The sequence below is a fragment of the Schistocerca nitens genome, chromosome 6 (genome assembly GCF_023898315.1).
Source record: "Schistocerca nitens isolate TAMUIC-IGC-003100 chromosome 6, iqSchNite1.1, whole genome shotgun sequence".
NCBI lineage: Eukaryota > Metazoa > Arthropoda > Insecta > Orthoptera > Acrididae > Schistocerca > Schistocerca nitens.
The window spans coordinates 609,820,835-609,838,275 of record NC_064619.1 but is presented as its reverse complement, the minus strand read 5'-3'; the positions used below and the strand labels follow the sequence as shown (position 1 = coordinate 609,838,275).

Here is a 17,441-nt window from a genome sequence, read left to right as displayed (position 1 = left end):
CTTCTGGCAGAAGGATTGAAGGGGAAGGATGAAGGACTGGTGAGGTTTAAGAAAAACTGTAGTCTGGAATAGTCACCCAGAATACCAGATCAGGGGAGATTTATTGGACAGGGTGAAAAGGAAAGACTGTTGGAAACTGCAACAGATGGGATTTGAAAACCTGAGAACTTAAAGGTGAAAAATAGAGTAATATGCAAGACAGAGGTTATTGCTAAAATACTGTGCACAAGTTAATAAGAGTGAAAAGCTGAGTTCATTGTATGGGATAGAGGTGGGAGGGGGATGGCAAATCATGAACTGGGCAAAAAATGAAAGATGTATAAAACTAAAAGAAAGTGAAGAAAGGAATAATTGCTGTGAAGAAATGCTGAGACTGAATAAATCCACGTAAATTAAGGCCAGGTGGGTGGCGAGAGCCAAGGACGTGTAGTGCCATTTTCCATTTGTAGAGTTCTGAGAAACTTATGTCTGGAGAAAGAATTCGGATGGCACGTACTGTGAAATAGGCACCGAGGTCATGACTGTCATGTTGTAGAGCATGCTGAGCAAGAGGATATTCTATATTCTGTGTTGTCAGTACATACCCTCTGCCTGTGCCCATTCATCCTAAATGGTAACTTGGTGATAGTCATACCAATAGATTGTTACTCACCATACAGAGGAGACAATGTGCTTGTCTGCAGCATTTTCTCTTTATGGTACGTAGTAATATTATCTTTTTCATTATACTGTTGTTATTCCATCCTGGACTTTCCGTTTGCACATACTGTTGCCATGTTTTAAATTATTTAAGTGATGCTCCGACATACCAACAATTTCAGAGTCAACTTCTATAAGTAGTTCACTAACTTTATCTCTAATACCTCTTATATTTTGATGAAATATGCTAATTCCTTCTCTACTTGGAAACATGATGTCCTCTGAAGGTGACCCCTTAGTTAGAGGGACTTCCTTTAAGCAGGTATACTTAATAGCTGACTCAATTTAAGAAAGGTGCAGCTCTTAACACCAACTACTACAGGAATTTTTCCATGAGTGACCCCACCACCACCCAATACATTGTCACCTATAAGCTTTGCCAGGCTCCCCTTCCCATACCTATTGAGGTGCACGCCATGCCTAGTGAAACCCGATCTACTGATAGACCCACATGATACCCCTGAAATGTGACCCATGCCCTCTACCATCAGCACCCTCCCCAGCCCCATGTTAACGTGCCTAACAGCTGAATTAATATGAGGCCGATCATGACGCTGAAACAGTTGCACGAAATGCACATTAGTGCCACCAGTTTGAGTAACTATCTTTACCAGGTCACCACCTACATCATACTCCCCGTCCCTATCAAGACTGCTCCCTTCTCCACCCACTATCTCTACCCGATCCTCCTTTGTAAAATTCGTACATAATTCACCTATGCTGTTGGTCTCCTGAGCCAACCCCGCATTAGGCTTCTCAGTGCTGGTGACCTGAGACTCACTCCCCAACACTTCCTGCAACTGCTTCTTCGCTTTCACTCAGAATAGCAATGTCATGAGTGAATGGTATAACTGATATCCTTTCACCTTGAATTTTAACTCCACTTGTGTACCTTTCTTTTATTTCTGCCATTGCTTCTTTGATGTATCAGTTGAACTGAAGGGGTAAAAGACTGCATCCCTGTCATACACCCTTTCCCAAACACTTCGTTCTTGGTCTTCCACTCTTATTGTTCCCTCATGCCTCTTGTTCATATTGTATATTACCCATCTTTCCCTATAGCTTACCCCTATTTTTCTCAGAATTTCAAACATCTTGCACCATTTGATGTTGTTGACCACTTTTTCCAGGTCTACAAATCCTATAAACATGTCTGATTTTTCTTTAGTCTTGCTTCCAATATCAACTGCAGCATCAGAATTACCTCCCTGGTGCCTTTACCTTTCATAAAGCCAAACTGATCCTCATCTGAAACATCCTCAGTTTTCTTTTCGATTGATCGGTATATTATTCTTGTCTGCAACTTGGATGCATGATCAGTTAAGCTGATTGTGCGATAATTCTCCCACTTGTCTCCTCTTGCAATCCTCAGAATTGTGTGTATGATGTTTTCCCGAAAGTCAGATATTATATGACCAGACTCATATATTCTACACACCAACATGAATAGCTGTTGTGTTGCCACTTCCCCAAATGATTTCAGAAGTTCTGATGGAATGTTACCTGTCCCTTCTGCCTTATTCAACCTTGAGCTTCCAAAGCTCTCTTAAATTCTGGTTCAAATACTGGATCCCCTATCTCTTTTATACTCTGCTGCAACCACTGCACAGCTTTTTATATTGGTACAACTACCAACCAGCTGTCCACCAGAATGAACAGCCACTGCCAAACTGTGGCCAAAGGCAAAGTAGAACATCCCCTCCCCTCAACCACCACCACCACCACCACCACCACCGCCACCGCCGCCAGCTTTTCTGAACTGCGCAGATGGAACTTACCCTTAAAACACATTCTCCAGTCCTAAAATTATCTCGACCTCAACCTACAGTAACCTACTGGCCCCACAACCTCCACCCATCAGTTTTTGCCCCCTCGTCCTATCACTTCCTCCCCTCTCACATTCCCTCCCCCTTTTTGTGTGCTGCCCTCTGCTAATGTACCTGTCCATCCTTTCCCCTTCCCTGCTCCCCTATTTTTCCTCTCCTCTCCTTTTCCACTCTATCCTTTTTTGCACCCCTCCCCCCCCAATATATATATATATATATATATATATATATATATATATATATATATATATATACACACTCCACTTCTTGACACTGCACTTGTCAGTTTCTACTCCCTGCACACTCTGACAGGCAATGCTCTCCTCTCCCCCAACCATATTCTGCTATCCCTCACTCTTCCCCGCCCCACTCCATATTGCTATTAACTTGACAGTCGCATTCCTGTTGGAACTGCCAGAGGTGGCAGCTGACTGTGTGTGAGGTATGCTTGCGCGAATGTATGATTCTTTGTGTTGTGCCTATCTGCGACTCAGCATCTCCGCTATATGGTTAATCGCAACTTTGCTTCTCATAAAATTGTTACATTCCATCTTGGAGTTTCCATTATTGTATTTTGAGATATACAAATTTTGCACTTTTGTCCATATATCATCAGTGGTCAGTGTTACTCTGTTCTCTTATTACAATGTGGTATAGATTTAGAACTCTTATGCTATAAGCTGTTTGGTGTTTTGCTGCAGTTGTTAGGCATCCTTCCTCATAAATTTTGTGATTTGATGTCTTATTGTCAGGCTTCACAGTTGTGACAGTTGGCTAAAGATGCTATTTGGTTACAGTTGCTGTGGTGTGTTATTGTTATCATTTGTGCTGTATTGATGTGTCTGTGTGTAGTTGTTTGTGTCTATCAAATATTGTTCTCATTTGTGCTGTAAGTATGATCTTTCTAATTGATGTGTCTGTGTGTAGCTGTTTGTGTCTGTCCATTATCTTTGGTTAGGTATTCAATAAAATGTTTGTGTTTTAAATCTGTTTATTCATTCAGAATGGTATCAGGCTGTTGTATTTTGTGTACGTGGATTTCTGTCCCTGTGAGTATATGTGTAAAATTTTCATTGGCAACTCCGTTGGTTCTGCATTCTGATTATCTTTCTTTAGTTGGTTAAAGAATGCAAATAGATTATTTTCACTAATTCTCATGTGCTCTCGATATCTTGTATTGAACTCTGTCCTACGTGAAATTTATTGCAATCCTGACATTCGATTTTGTATATGCCAGGGTTTGTGTGTACTTTGATAATTTTGTTTTTTCTTGAGTAAAGTCTATGTCAGATATAGGTGTTCCTTCTATATGTGAATTGGCTAATTATATTTTTCATTAGTGCATTTAATTTATTTGATATTGTGCCTAAGTATGTTGTTGGTATGTATGTTACTTTAGGCTTTTGCTTTAGACTTTTTTGGTGTTTCTCTGGATAATTTTATGTCCTTGTGTTTTTTGATTGCATAGGTGTAGTTTTTCTTTTGAATATCAGCATTACCGGGTCTGTGCTATTTTGTTGTCCTATATATTGTTAGGTGTATTGTAAGGTATTGTATGGCATCTTGGTTTAGTGGTAGATTTTATATTCTGTTGATCATGGCATCGAAGTATATGTGCTTGTGTACCTTTGGGTGGCATGAATTAGCATATATGATGCTGTCAGTTGTGTAATTTCTGTAAATTTTGAAAATGTGTGAATTATTGTTGTTGGTAAATGTGAGGTTCAGAAAATTAATTGATTTCTTCGTTTCTGCTTCCATGGCTGAAGTGCATTTTAGGATATTTATTAAATTCTTGATGGATATGTTACATGTAAAGTTCATCTCCATCTATAAGGGCGAGCGTGTAAACCACATATGTGAAATAATTAAGAATTTTCTTGGTTAGGGCATTTGTGGGTGCAAAAAATTTTTCTTCTAATGTATTCAAGAAAATATCTAAGGTGCCAGTAATAAGCAACCCTTGGTTACTCCATAAACTACTGCTCATGTGTTTAGGATACCCACCAGACCAGATTAAAGGAAGACATTGAAGCAATTCAGTGACATGCTGTTGGAATTTTACCGATAGGTTCGGTCAGCACACGAGTATTACGGAGGTACTTCATGAACTGAAATGGGAATCCCTGGAAGGAAGATGACATTCTCTTTGTGAAACGCTATTGAGAAAATTTGGAGAAATGGCATTTGCAGCTAGCTTCAGGATGATTCTACTGCCACCAATGTAATTTTCACATAAGAACTGTGAAGACAAGTCTCATATGGAGGCATGCAGATAGTCATTTCCATGCTCCATTTGCGAGTGGAACAGGAAAGGGATATCCCTCTGCCATGTACTGTATGGCAGTTGTGTACTCTGAAAAAGAATGCTTGCATGCAGGCAGACACTACGGAACTTCTTTCTTTCACATCCAATGCTCAGCACATCGTATGTGGTACGAGTTTCTCGTCTCAGTATTTGTAAAATAAATATTATTTTCTGTCTCTCTGCAATGTTTATCGCCTGTTATTGTAATTACTAGTAGATTGTTTCTGTTTCAGGTTGTGCTCGTGTGCCGAAACATTTTGTGTCGGCAGGTACACATTCTTCGCCTTCTGCAGCAAGTACAGTCTACAGCCGAATGGCATGAGCTAGATGAGAAGGTTGCTAGTCTTGTGGGCACAATGGCAGCACCAGAAGATGCTGATCCTCTTACTTCAAGGTAACTAAGTATCTTCAAACACAGTTTTTACATTGCTTTGTGTGTCTAATTCTAATAGGTGGTTAGCGTATTGGCAACCACAAAAATTATCCTCCTCTTACAACTCATGTAGAAAAGATATGTAACACTTAATGGCAGGCAGGAGCAGAAAATGGCTGTTTAACTTGGTTGATAATGTGCTTATTGGAACAGTCAGTGTAGATTTCAGAACCATTTCATACTATATTCGTGTTATCTGTGTATTACTCCAACATACTATAATGTCAACAAAATAACTATACTAGCAATGAAAGTAATATTTTTTTGCAAGCAGCAAATAAATAAAATTAGAAATGTGTAAGTCAGGCAATGGAGAGCCCTCAGTGAAACATAAATACCAGCCAGAGTAAAGGTAACAAGTCACTGTATAGTTGAGGTGAAGAATCAGTAGGCACATAAACAAGACAGTTTTGCTAAACTTCCAGATGAATTCATCCGTCCTTCTTCAGAGTTAACAGAATACACATACACCTACACGACTATAGTGTGCCATCACTGCAGCTCTATTGGGGTGGATTCTGTTAGGTAGTGTGGGCGAGGAAAGAAACTAGTCTTTCCTTCTGATCCCATCCAGTAAGTCTCCCCTGACCCAGGGTTCTATGTGACTTTTCTGAACTGTATCCCTTTTCCTATACCTCTCAAATCCTTCAACCCTTCTGCCAGAAGAAGCAGCCATTGGCTCCAGAAGCTTGTAAAAGTTAAATCCTTTCGTGTGTGTGCGTGTGTGTGTGTGTTCCCCTGCTGCTGCTTGGCGAGTAGAATTTTTATCTATCCTATTACATTATTATATCTAAAAACAAAGATGATGTAACTTACCAAACGAAAGTGTTGGTATGTTGATAGAGACACTAACAAACACAAACACACACACAAAATTCAAGCTTTCGCAACCCACGGTTGCTTCATCAGGAAAGAGGGAAGGAGAGGGAAAGACGAAAGGATGTGGGTTTTAAGGGAGAGGGTAAGGAGTCATTCCAATCCCTGGAGTGGAAAGACTTACCTTAGGGGGAAAAAGGAACAGGTATACACTCGCGCGCGCGCCCACACACACACACACACACACACACACACACACACACACACATCCATCCGCACATATACAGACACAAGCAGACATATGTAAAGGCAAAGAGTTTTGGCCCAAACTCTTTGCCTTTACATATGTCTGCTTGTGTCTGTATATGTGCGGATGGATATGTATGTGTGTGTGAGTGTATACCTGTCCCTTTTTCCCCCTAAGGTATGTCTTTCTGCTCCCAGGATTGGAATGACTCCTTACCCTCTCCCTTAAAACTCACATCCTTTCGTCTTTCCCTCTCCTTCCCTCTTTCCTGATGAATCAACCGTGGGTTGCGAAAGCTTGAATTTTGTGTGTGTGTTTGTGTTTGTTAGTGTCTCTATCAACATACCAACGCTTTCGTTTGGTGAGTTACATCATCTTTGTTTTTAGAAATATTTTTCCCACGTGGAACGTTTCCCTCTATTATATTCACACTATTACATTATTAGTCAGTTACATTACTGTAAGAGTGCAGCCATTTTAAAATAAACATAATCAAATAATGGAAAATTCAGGATGGAAAATGATAATTTTATGGAAAGGGAAGATTGCTACTCACCATATAGCGGAGGTGTTGAATTGCAGACAGACACAACAGTAGAGCTCTCTCTCTCTCTCTCTCTCTCTCTCTCTCTCTCTCTCTCTCTCACACACACACACACACACACACACACACACAAGCAAGCAAATGCAGCTCTCACACACACATGACCACTGTCTCTGGCTGCCAGGGCCAGACTGTGAGCAGCTACGCATAATGGGAGAAGATATGTGGGTGGTGGTGGTGGGGGTAGCTGATGCGTGGTGGTGGAGTGAGAGGGAGGGCAGGCTATGGAGAGAGGATAAGGCAGCTAGCTGCAATCAGGAGGCTGGGGGGATGGAAGTAAAATGACTCTGGGTGCACTTGTGGAATAGAAAGCTGTGGCGTGGAAACAGAGAAGGGAATAGGTGGACAACAGTATTGCGTAGGTTCAGTGGGTGGCAGAATATAACAGTGGGAGGGATGGGGAGAACAGTGGGTAGGACATTCCTCATTTCAGGGCATGACAAGAGGAAGTCAAAGACCTGGCAGAGAATGTGATTTAATTGCTCTAGTCCTGGATGCTACTGAGCTATGAGATGAATACACCTCTGTGGCCAGATGGTGAGACTTTGGAAGGTGGTGAGTGACTGGAGGATAAGGCACAGGAGATCTGTTTCTGTACAAGGCTGGGAGGGTTGTTATGGTCTGTGAAGGCCTGATTCAGAGCCTTGGTATATTTCGAAAGGGATTGCTCAGATGTGACAGCCACAGGTGTCTAGGCTGTATGTAAGGGACTTCTTGGTGTGTAGTGGGTGGCAGCTATCGAAGTGGAGGTATTGCTGGTGGTTAATAGATTTGATATGGACAGAGGTACCGATGTAGCTATCTTCGAAGTGGAGTTCAACATTGAGGAAGGTGGGTTAATGTGTTGAGGAGGACCAGGTGAAGCAAATGGGGAGAAGGTTTTGAGGTTCTAGAGGAATATGGATAGGGTGTCCTTGCCCTCAGTCCAGATCACAAAGATGTCACCACTGAATCTTAACAAGGTGAGGGGTTTGGGCAAAGAATGGTACCCATAGCTGCACCCTGGGTTTGTTTGTTGGTAATGCCTTCAAAGGAGAAGTAATTGTGTGTGAGGATAGAGTTGGTCACGGCAACTAGGAAGGAGGTTGTTGGTTTGGAATCTGTTGGACAATGGAAAAGGTAGTGTTCAACACCGGTACGGCTGTGGGTGTTAGGGATGTTAATATAAAGGGAGGTGGCAATAATAGTGACGAGCAGGGCACAGTGTGGTAAAGGAACAGGAACTCCATCTATAAAATTCTCTTGCTGTGCAATCCCAAATTCCTGAAACTCTTGCCGTCCAGGAACTAGAGCAACATGCACAATGCCACCTCAAAAAACTCTCCACCCTGCTCACTTCCTACTCCCGCTTTGGAGTACCACTGTCCACCACCTCTACAACAACCTCCCCCATACCTCCTTGTAGCTGACAAGCTGTGTCTTGCAGACCTACTACATTTACCCCACTCTACAAAACTCACTCCCACCACCACACAAAATCCAGAACCTAAACAGACCCAAAACACAGTCGTGAACCTTTCCTGTAGAAGCCTTAGCCCCACAGAAATATCAGTCCTTTTCAAAGGCTTTACCTTTTTCCCCACTCCCAATAATTCAGGACTTGTTGAAGTCCTTCTCTCCTTCTTCCAGTCCCTACAGTGTAAAAATTTTTTCGCCACAAACCTACCAATCAGACTCGACCAAAACCAATGTTGAATCGTGCCTGACTCAGTTCACTCCTCCATCCAACCATGATCCACCCCCACTGTCCCCCAAATCACCCCAAGTTAAATTTCCAGTATTTCTTAGCCACGAACATTGCCTCAGCATCATTCCCCAAATCTCTAAACATGCAAACTAACCTTACATCCGCTGAAAGAACTGCATTCTGCCATCTAAAAACTGATCCTGACCTCATAATCGTACCTGCGGACAAAGGCCCCACCACTGTTGTTTTGAACTGCAAGGATTATCTGGCAGGAGGACACTGCCATCTGTCAGATACTCCACCTACAATCCTTGCCACAGTGACACCATTCCAGAAATCCAGCAGATCTCTAGTCGCTCCTCAAATCCTTAGGCCCATCCTAGAACCTCTCCCCGGAGTCCATCTCTCTGCTCACCCCAACCACTTCGTGCACTCCTACTTTCTACATGCTTCCCAAAGTCCAGAAACCTCACCATCCAGGATGCTTCTTATGGCTGGTTACTGTGCCCCCACAGAGAGAATCTCTGCTCTTGTAGACCAACACCTTCAGCCTATTACCTGGAACCTACCCTCCCATATAAAAGATACCAACCATTTCCTCCACTGACTCTTCACAGTTCCTGTCCCTTTACCACAGGTTGCCCTGCTCATCACTATTGATGCCTCCTCCCATTACACTAACATCCATAATGCCCATGGCCTTACCACTGTCGAACATTACCTTCCCCAATGCCCGATGGATTCCAAACCAACAACCTCCTTTCTAGTTGCCATGACCAACTACATCCTCACCCACAATTACTTCTCCTTTGAAGGCATACCTACAAACAAATCCTGTGTGCGGCTATGGGCACAATCCTATGCCAATCTATTCATGGGTAAACTAGAGGAATCCTTCCTAAACACCCAAACCCCTCACCTGGTTCAGATTCATTTATGACATCTTTGCAATCTGGATCGAGGATGAGGACACCCTGTCCACATTCCTCCAAGACCTCAACAGCTTCTTCCCCATTTACTTCACCTGGTCCTACTCAACCCAAGAAGTCACCTTCCTAGATGTTGACCTCCGCCTCAGAGATGGCTACATCAGTACCTCTGTCTGTATCAAACCTACTAACCATCAGCAGTACCTCCACTTCAATGGCTGCCTCCTGTTCCATACCAAGAAGTCCATTCCATACAACCTAGCCACCCATTGTTGTTGCATCTGTAGTGACAAGCGGTCCCTCTCGAAATATACTGAGGGTCTCACTGAGGCCTTCACAGACCATAATTATCCTCCCAACCTTGTACAAAAACAAATATCCTGTGCCTTATCTTTACACCTTCCAAAGTCTCACCGTCCGGCCACAGAGGAGCATTCCCCCCATGACTCTGTACCATCCAGGACTGGAGCAACTGAATTACATTCTCCACCAGCATTTTGACTACCTCTCATCTTGCTCTGAAATGAGAAATGTGCTGCCCACTACCCTTCCCACCCCTCCCCTTCTGTGGTCCACCGTACCTACACAATATACTTGTCCACCCCTACACGATCCCTGCTCCCAACCCCTTACCTCATGGCTCATATCCCTGTAATAGACCTAGATGCAAGACCCGTCCCATACATCCTCTTACCACTACTTACTCTTGTCCCAGTTACAAACATCACATATCCCATCAAAGGCAGGGCTACCTGCAAAACCAGTCATGTGAGCTACAAGCTAAGCTGCAATCACTGTGCTGCATTCAAAGTGGACATGATAACCAACAAGCTGTCTGTCCGCATGAATGGCCACCAACAAACTGGCCAAGAAACAAGTGGACCACCCTGTTGCTGAGCACGCTGCCCAACATGATATCCTTCATTTCAGTGACTGCTTCACTGCCTGTGCCGCATGGATCCTACCCACCAACACCATTTTTTCTTAATTGTGCAGGTAGGAACTCACCCTGCAATGTATTCTATTTTCTCGTAACCCTCCTGGCCTCAACCTTGTCGTTGTTCTCACCCATTCGGTCCCTTACCTGTTCCCATTCCAGCACTACACAGCCCTCATTCCACCAACAACACACCCAGTCTTTTTACTTCTCTCCTTTTCCACTACAGACCCCCCCCCCCCATACCTCCACCCTTCCCTCCATCTAACCTCCCAACTGCACCTAGTTGCCCTACCCTCTCTGCACGTTATTCCTCTGTGCTCCCCAGCAGCACTTCACTGTCTCTCACCCCTACACTGCATTCCCTCCCCCTCGCACCCCAGCCTCCTCCTTACTCCCACCCAGTTGTCACTCACATTATACACTGTTGCTGCTGCTCGCAGTGTGGCTTCAGGTGCCAGAGGCTGCAGTCATGTGTGAGAGTTTCGTGTGTGTGTGTGTCATCTATGTTTTACAAAGGCCTTGTTGGCCGAAAGGCAATATAACTTTTTGTTGCGCCTATCTGTGGCTCAGCATCTCCACTTCATAGTGAGTAACAACTTTCACTTTCATAGTATTGTTACATTCCGTCCTGGATTTTCCATTGTTTGGTTCAACATTAATATTTCTCAGATATGATGTATCCTTTAGATGTACAGGGCATCGGCCAATTGTAAGTAATATTTTCAAACAATGGAAAATCCAGGATGGAATGTAACAATATTATGTGAAGGAAAGTTGCTACTCACCATATAGCGGAGATGCCTATCTGTGACTCAGCATCTTCACTATATGGTGAGTAGCAACTTTCCTTCTCATAATATTGTAAGTAATACTTTCCTAGGTTCTGCACTCATTTAAGCATCTAGACAAAGATTTCTGATGTTATCCAGGCATTGCTGTTGTATTCATTAGTACAAGGTAGTTTATTAATGTTTTTAAAATTCCTAGAAGTTTTAAATTTCCATATTGTCAGTGATGACAAGTTGTCATTCCCATCACTATTTACATACAATAGTGCAGTCATTCTCTCTTTACTTTTTTAAACTGTGTGGCATTTTTCTCCCTTAACAGAATAAGTTTTTGCAGGAAGTAAATCATTAAAAAAACACCTGTTTCATATGCGTTAAAAATGTCTCTGTACTCATAAGCCTGTATTAATCACAGCTATGTAGTGTTCTCCCAGTGGTTTACGTTTTCTAAGTCCACAGCTTCTCTTTCTCTCTCTCTCCACTTATACTGTGAAATGAGAGCTTGTGACATTTCTCAAAACAACCTAACCATCTGTTTGACGCACTGAAATTTTTAATGCCGATCTTCAAGGTGATTTCCCAAGATTTCTCTTGTAGAGCTGTTCTGCTTATAGGATTGCTGCCACTTCTCATTCCTTGAAATCATTTTAAAAGAATAGTTTCTGGTTCACTGAACGTTGACATGCAGATGTTCCTCCTATTTGACAAAGCTTCCTTGTTTTTGAAAATGAGTATGCCGCACAAAACGTTGTGGATGATTATCAGCTTTTGCTCAATTGTAAGCTTCCTGCGTTTGCATGCCAAAACTCCACAAAAGTATTAAACATATTAATTCGGCTATAAGAAAGACAACACAACACTTGAAAGCTCGTGCTTCGTAACTCATCCACTGTGATGTCAGATCATGTGATCAGGGATGCATGGTAGTCAGGCAGATATCACTTTCTGATTCATTCAGTGCTTTTTCCTGTATCACTACATGGAATTCGATCTAGACACGTGTCGATCAATTATCATATACTGCTGTCACACGACATGAAGTAAAACCAGTGTAAAATTGAAATAAATCAAAAACACACTCAGACACGTTAAGAATTGCATAAAAACTGGATTTTAATGTGCAGAGTGTTTCATGTTTGTTCCTTAAAAGTGGACTTTTTCTAAACCATGATTCATTAAAATAGGTTAAGAGTGACATTGCTCCTATGGGAGTTTCACCGGGACCAATGGAAATATTTGTTGAAAGCAGCATTTCCTTAAAAGTTGGTTCATTAATTTGGGGTTTTACTGTATATGATTGAGGTGTTGTCACCCACTGATACATAACCAGTAGTCATTGACTTGCCTGCTCAAACACTGATGTCCTTCATTGAGGTCCAGACAGACAGAGATAGAAAGAATGAGCTGCTTGTTATAGGCAGCTGAATGTTAGGTGTGTATTGATCTTCTGTATGGAAACGGTGACACAAGAGGAGAAGGAATCCAGTGTGCACTTGATGTGTAGTCCGGGAGGAATTGTCTACCATGTGGAAGAAGCCATTCTCGGCATCACATCTATCACAAAGGACCTTTGACTAGTCTCAGTTCTTTCTAGAGGAAAGACGGCAAACCTCACTCGTAGAGTTTTAAGAAAGTAGTTGATTTGCTACATCATACTGGGGGACTGATCAAGAGTACTGTAGTTTCTAAATCAGTTGTAGAATCTAAACTATAGCTTGCAGCCAAATTTAGGATTTAAACAAGAGTCTTCTTTGGTTCTATGATGAGCTTGACTACGGATTCTGGAGTTTGTACCTACACTACAGAGCAATGTTGTAAAATGATGTGCCCTATACATCAGAAGTGACCACTTAGGTCATGTCTCATGTAGTTTGCCCCCATGTCCTTTGTTAAGGGAAACTCTGAAATCCACAGCTGAATATAAGGCACCGACCAAGAATTATTAAAACTGATCAGATATTAAGTATGGACAGTGGTAAAATTAAAAGCTACAAAACTGCTGAAATGTTATCAGTAATGCCTAATAACTTGGCTCTCCCAAGATAGTAGTTGCACTCCCCTAATATTAAGAACCTGAAGTATATCAGAAAATAATTTTCGCTTACCAAAGGGTGAAGTGCTTGAAGCAACAAACTGCAACATTAGGTCTGGTAAAGTCTAAAATGAATCCCACTGTGACATCATACAGACAAGATTATCTGTCAGTTGTTACCAGTGTAGTTGATGATGCATTTCAACTGAGCACAAGGGGAAGACAATTACAAAGCAGTATATAGTGAGAGCTGTACATTGACAGGATGGGTGGGAATTAACTACCTACTAAACATTAGCTATTTTGTAAGTAGGGAAAAAGACAATGAGCTGGGAAAAAATAACTCTAGAACTGTATATTGATTTTAATTTCTTTGCAATATTTCACAGCTGTCATTTTGTTATACATGTATGGCACAATGTTGGCAGGAGCTGGTATAATGGTGAACAGGGTATTGAGACACGCAGGGCATTTGGATTGCTGGAAACCTTATGTGCATCTTCTCAGTTTGCAGCAGATCTTCTATCAGGTAACCTTCAGTTTTTAAAGACATTTTGTTAAAAGAGAAACACATTAGTTAAGCTATGCAAGAAAGAGAATATTGGTTATTTTTCAGTAACTTATAAATTCAGAACTTCAAGAGTGATTGCTGTTACAGTGTGAAATGTTAATTGGAAGAACAGGAGAAACCCTTTTCAAATAACTAAATTATAAGAATAATTCCATAATTGTGTTGTTTCAAAATTATGAGATAGGTCTTCAGTATTACAGAAATAGAAGGAACTATCTATGTGTAAATAGCAGTGTTTAAGAGGTTGTAGATGGCTGTTTAACATTTTAAAAAATCCATGATAAACATATTTATTATAATAAATCGAAAAATTTTGGCAGGGACCAAGTAACGAGTGTTTGTCTCTCTTTCACATGGTATGATGAAAGACTGCAGACTTTTATTGTCATTCCTCACATTTTGTTTTTTTCTCTCTTTTCAACATCTTCCAGAAAAATGTCTGGCAGGTTATCCTTCCATCCTATCTCGTCTTTGAACTTTCACTGCTATGAGCAGCCCTCTGGGTTTGCAAAATATACTGATATTTTCCTCTCTTAGTGTACCATCATAAATCATAATGAAGGAGTACTGAATAGAATCGATAAGAAGAGAGATTCTTTATGACACACCTTGACTAAAAGAATGGACAGGTTGAGAGGACTAATATTCAAGCACAAAAGTATGGTTCATTTGGTAAAGAAGGGAAGAGTGAGGAGTAAAATTTGTAGAGGGAGACCAGGGTTGAATGCAGTAGGCAGGTTGAAATAGTGGAAGGCCACAGTAGCTAAAACAAAGCATCACGCACGCCATGACCAGTCATCATGATTGACAGCATTTTTTGCAAATCATGTTAGTTATTTATGTGTTCTGTGGGTCATAATTACAATGTCTCACCAAGGTGTTTGAATTTAATTTTATTACCTTTTAGATTCTTCACCTTGCTGCAAAGTGTTCTAAGGCTTTTGTGGCTGAATATCTCACGGCTTTCTGTAAAAATCAAACAATGGAAACTCCAGATAGGAATGTCAGCAATGTAGGAAAAGACGAATTGCTACTTACCATAAAGAAGACACATCAAGTTGCAGACAGGTGCGACTGTGTCCTTTAATTGTGCCTGTCTGTAACTTGATGTGTATTCTTTATGGAAGTAGCGATCTGTCTTTTCCTACATTGTTCACTACTTTCTGTGACACACTTAAGCTGAGTGATGGATAGTGTAAGTCTAGTGATATATCAAAAGAAAAATTTTGTTGAGAAAACTTTTAAATTTGAGACAGAATTACTGGCCTTGATGAGACAAAATCTGTGTAGTACCTCCAATAAACACACACAAAAGTGCCATAGGTTGGGGAAGATTGAAAATGACTTGTAGGTCACTCAGGTGACAGGTGATGAGGATGGGTGAGAATGAAGGAGAAGATGTCAAAGAGAATGGGAGGTCAAACAATGGAAAATCCAGGATGGAATGTAACAATATTCTGAGAAGGAAAGTTGCTACCCACCATATAGTGGAGATGCTGAGTCACAGATAGGCACAACAAAAAGATTTTCACACGTAAAGCTTTTGGCCAATGGCGTTTGTCAACAATAGACGCGCGTGCACACGCACACACACACACACACGCGCACACACACACACACACACACACACACACACACACACATTCATGCAAATGCAAAGGGGTCGTGTGTGTGAGTTGCATTTGCATGAGTGTATGTGTGTACATATGTGTGCCAGTTGTTGACAAAGGCCACTGGCCGAAAGCTTTAAGTGTGAAAATCTTTTTGTTGTGCCTGTCTGTAACTCAGCATCTCCACTATATGGTGAGTAGCAACTTTCCATCTCAGAATATTGTTACAGAGAATGGGAGGTCAAAGGTAGTGAAAAGCACTGTGCTAGCTTCAGTCCAGAGTCGATAAGAAGTAAAGTAAGAGTGAGCTAAAGGAATATTCCTATAAAGAACTAGGAGCAAAAATTCAGTGAAAAAGAGGAGAGGAAGGCAGTGAAGCTGAAAAACCAAACACTAATTATAATACGAAATGAGACATAGTAAAAAGAAATTTTAAATATGCATGAAAATATACTGAAAAATGAAAGCTTTGAACACTTTGCAGCAAGGCAAAGAATCTAAAAGGTAGTAAAAAAATTGAAATGATATTAATGGAAAATGGGGGAATTTGTTAATGGAGTTTAATTTCAGGAGGGTGTTTGGATGAGAGGATGTATTGGAGGGCAAGTTTGTATCTCTTTAGTTCAGAAAACTACTATTGGCTGGGAGGATCCAGATAGCGTGTTGGATGCAGCAGGCACTCAGGTCCCTTTAGTCATGCAAGAGCATTTTTAGCAACTGGGTACCAGGTGTCCCTAAAGTGGTCAGTTCTATGTCTATTCATGTGCTCAGACCGTTTTTTGTGGTCATTCTATGCAGTGGGCACAAGTTGGTTGATAAACTAAATGCATCGTAAGTTGCCTCATCTTTAATATTGTAATATTTACCAGTTAAGGGGTAGTGGGTAATAGTAGAAGAAGTGGCATAAGTAGGACTGAAAAATTAATCTGTTCATTAACATTAACACCAATCATGCATCATGTATACCTGTAATCTGACTTATTCCATATCATTTCAATAAAAGAATTGTTCAAATGATCTATAAAACATGTAACTAACTAACGGACATATGACTCTCCTTTGGGGTATGCCCAAAGTTACTTTTATGTCTGAAAATTTCTCTCTGTTCGAGTGACATGCTGTGTTCTAGTTGCAAGAAACTTCGGTCTAATCACACACTTCACCTGATATTCCATATCCTCGCAAGTTTGTTCATTAGGCAGCTGTACGGAACTGTATCGGATGCTTTACAGAAGTCGAGGAACGTGTTATCTACCTGGATGTCACTATCTGTTGTTTTCTGAGACTCTAGGATGAACAGAGCGAGCTGGGTTTCACATGATTATTGTTTTTGGAACCCATGTTGATTTCTACAGAGGAGATTTTCAATCACCAGGGATGTCATAATACATGAGCACAAAATATGTTTCAAAATTTAACAACAAACAGTTGTCAGAGATAAGGCCTATAGCTTTGTGTGTCTGTTCGACGACCCTTGTTGAAAATGGGGATGGCCTGTGCGTTTTTTCAGTCCTGAGGAACACTTCACTCCTCCAGATACCTATGGCACACTGCTGCTAGAAGAGGGACAAGTTCTACTGCACACTCTATGTACTGATGCCCTGTCAGTCCCAGTGGCTTTTCCTGTGTTAAGCAACTTCAGGTGCACGCAACAATTTAAAAGAGGCACTTTCAGTGCTATCTTTCTCTGTGAAACAGTTTTGAAAAAAGTCATTTAGTATTTTGACCTTTTCTGTGTCATTCTCTGTTTTGATCTCATTATGTCCACAGAGTGTATAGACAGATGGGGGGGGGGGGGGGGGGGCTTTATCCCATTTGCTAATTTAACCTAAGACCAGAACTTCATAGAATTTTCTGTCATGTCGTAGACAGAATTTTACTTTCAGATTCATTGAACACATCACATGTGCCTCTCCTTACACTAATTTTGCCTTCGGTTGGTTTTTGTTTG

At 41.3% G+C, this 17,441-nt stretch overlaps 1 protein-coding gene across 2 annotated transcripts in view; it reads left to right on the top strand.

Annotated features, from left to right (window-relative positions):
* The window catches only part of LOC126262936 (uncharacterized), a 137,063-nt gene that overhangs the window by 48,172 nt on the left and 71,450 nt on the right, over positions 1-17,441 (top strand). For both annotated transcript variants that reach the window (XM_049959871.1, XM_049959872.1), the window contains exons 10-11: positions 5,067-5,227; positions 13,738-13,838. In XM_049959871.1, the coding sequence (XP_049815828.1) occupies positions 5,067-5,227; positions 13,738-13,838 (262 nt within the window). The remainder of the gene's footprint in view (positions 1-5,066; positions 5,228-13,737; positions 13,839-17,441) is intronic.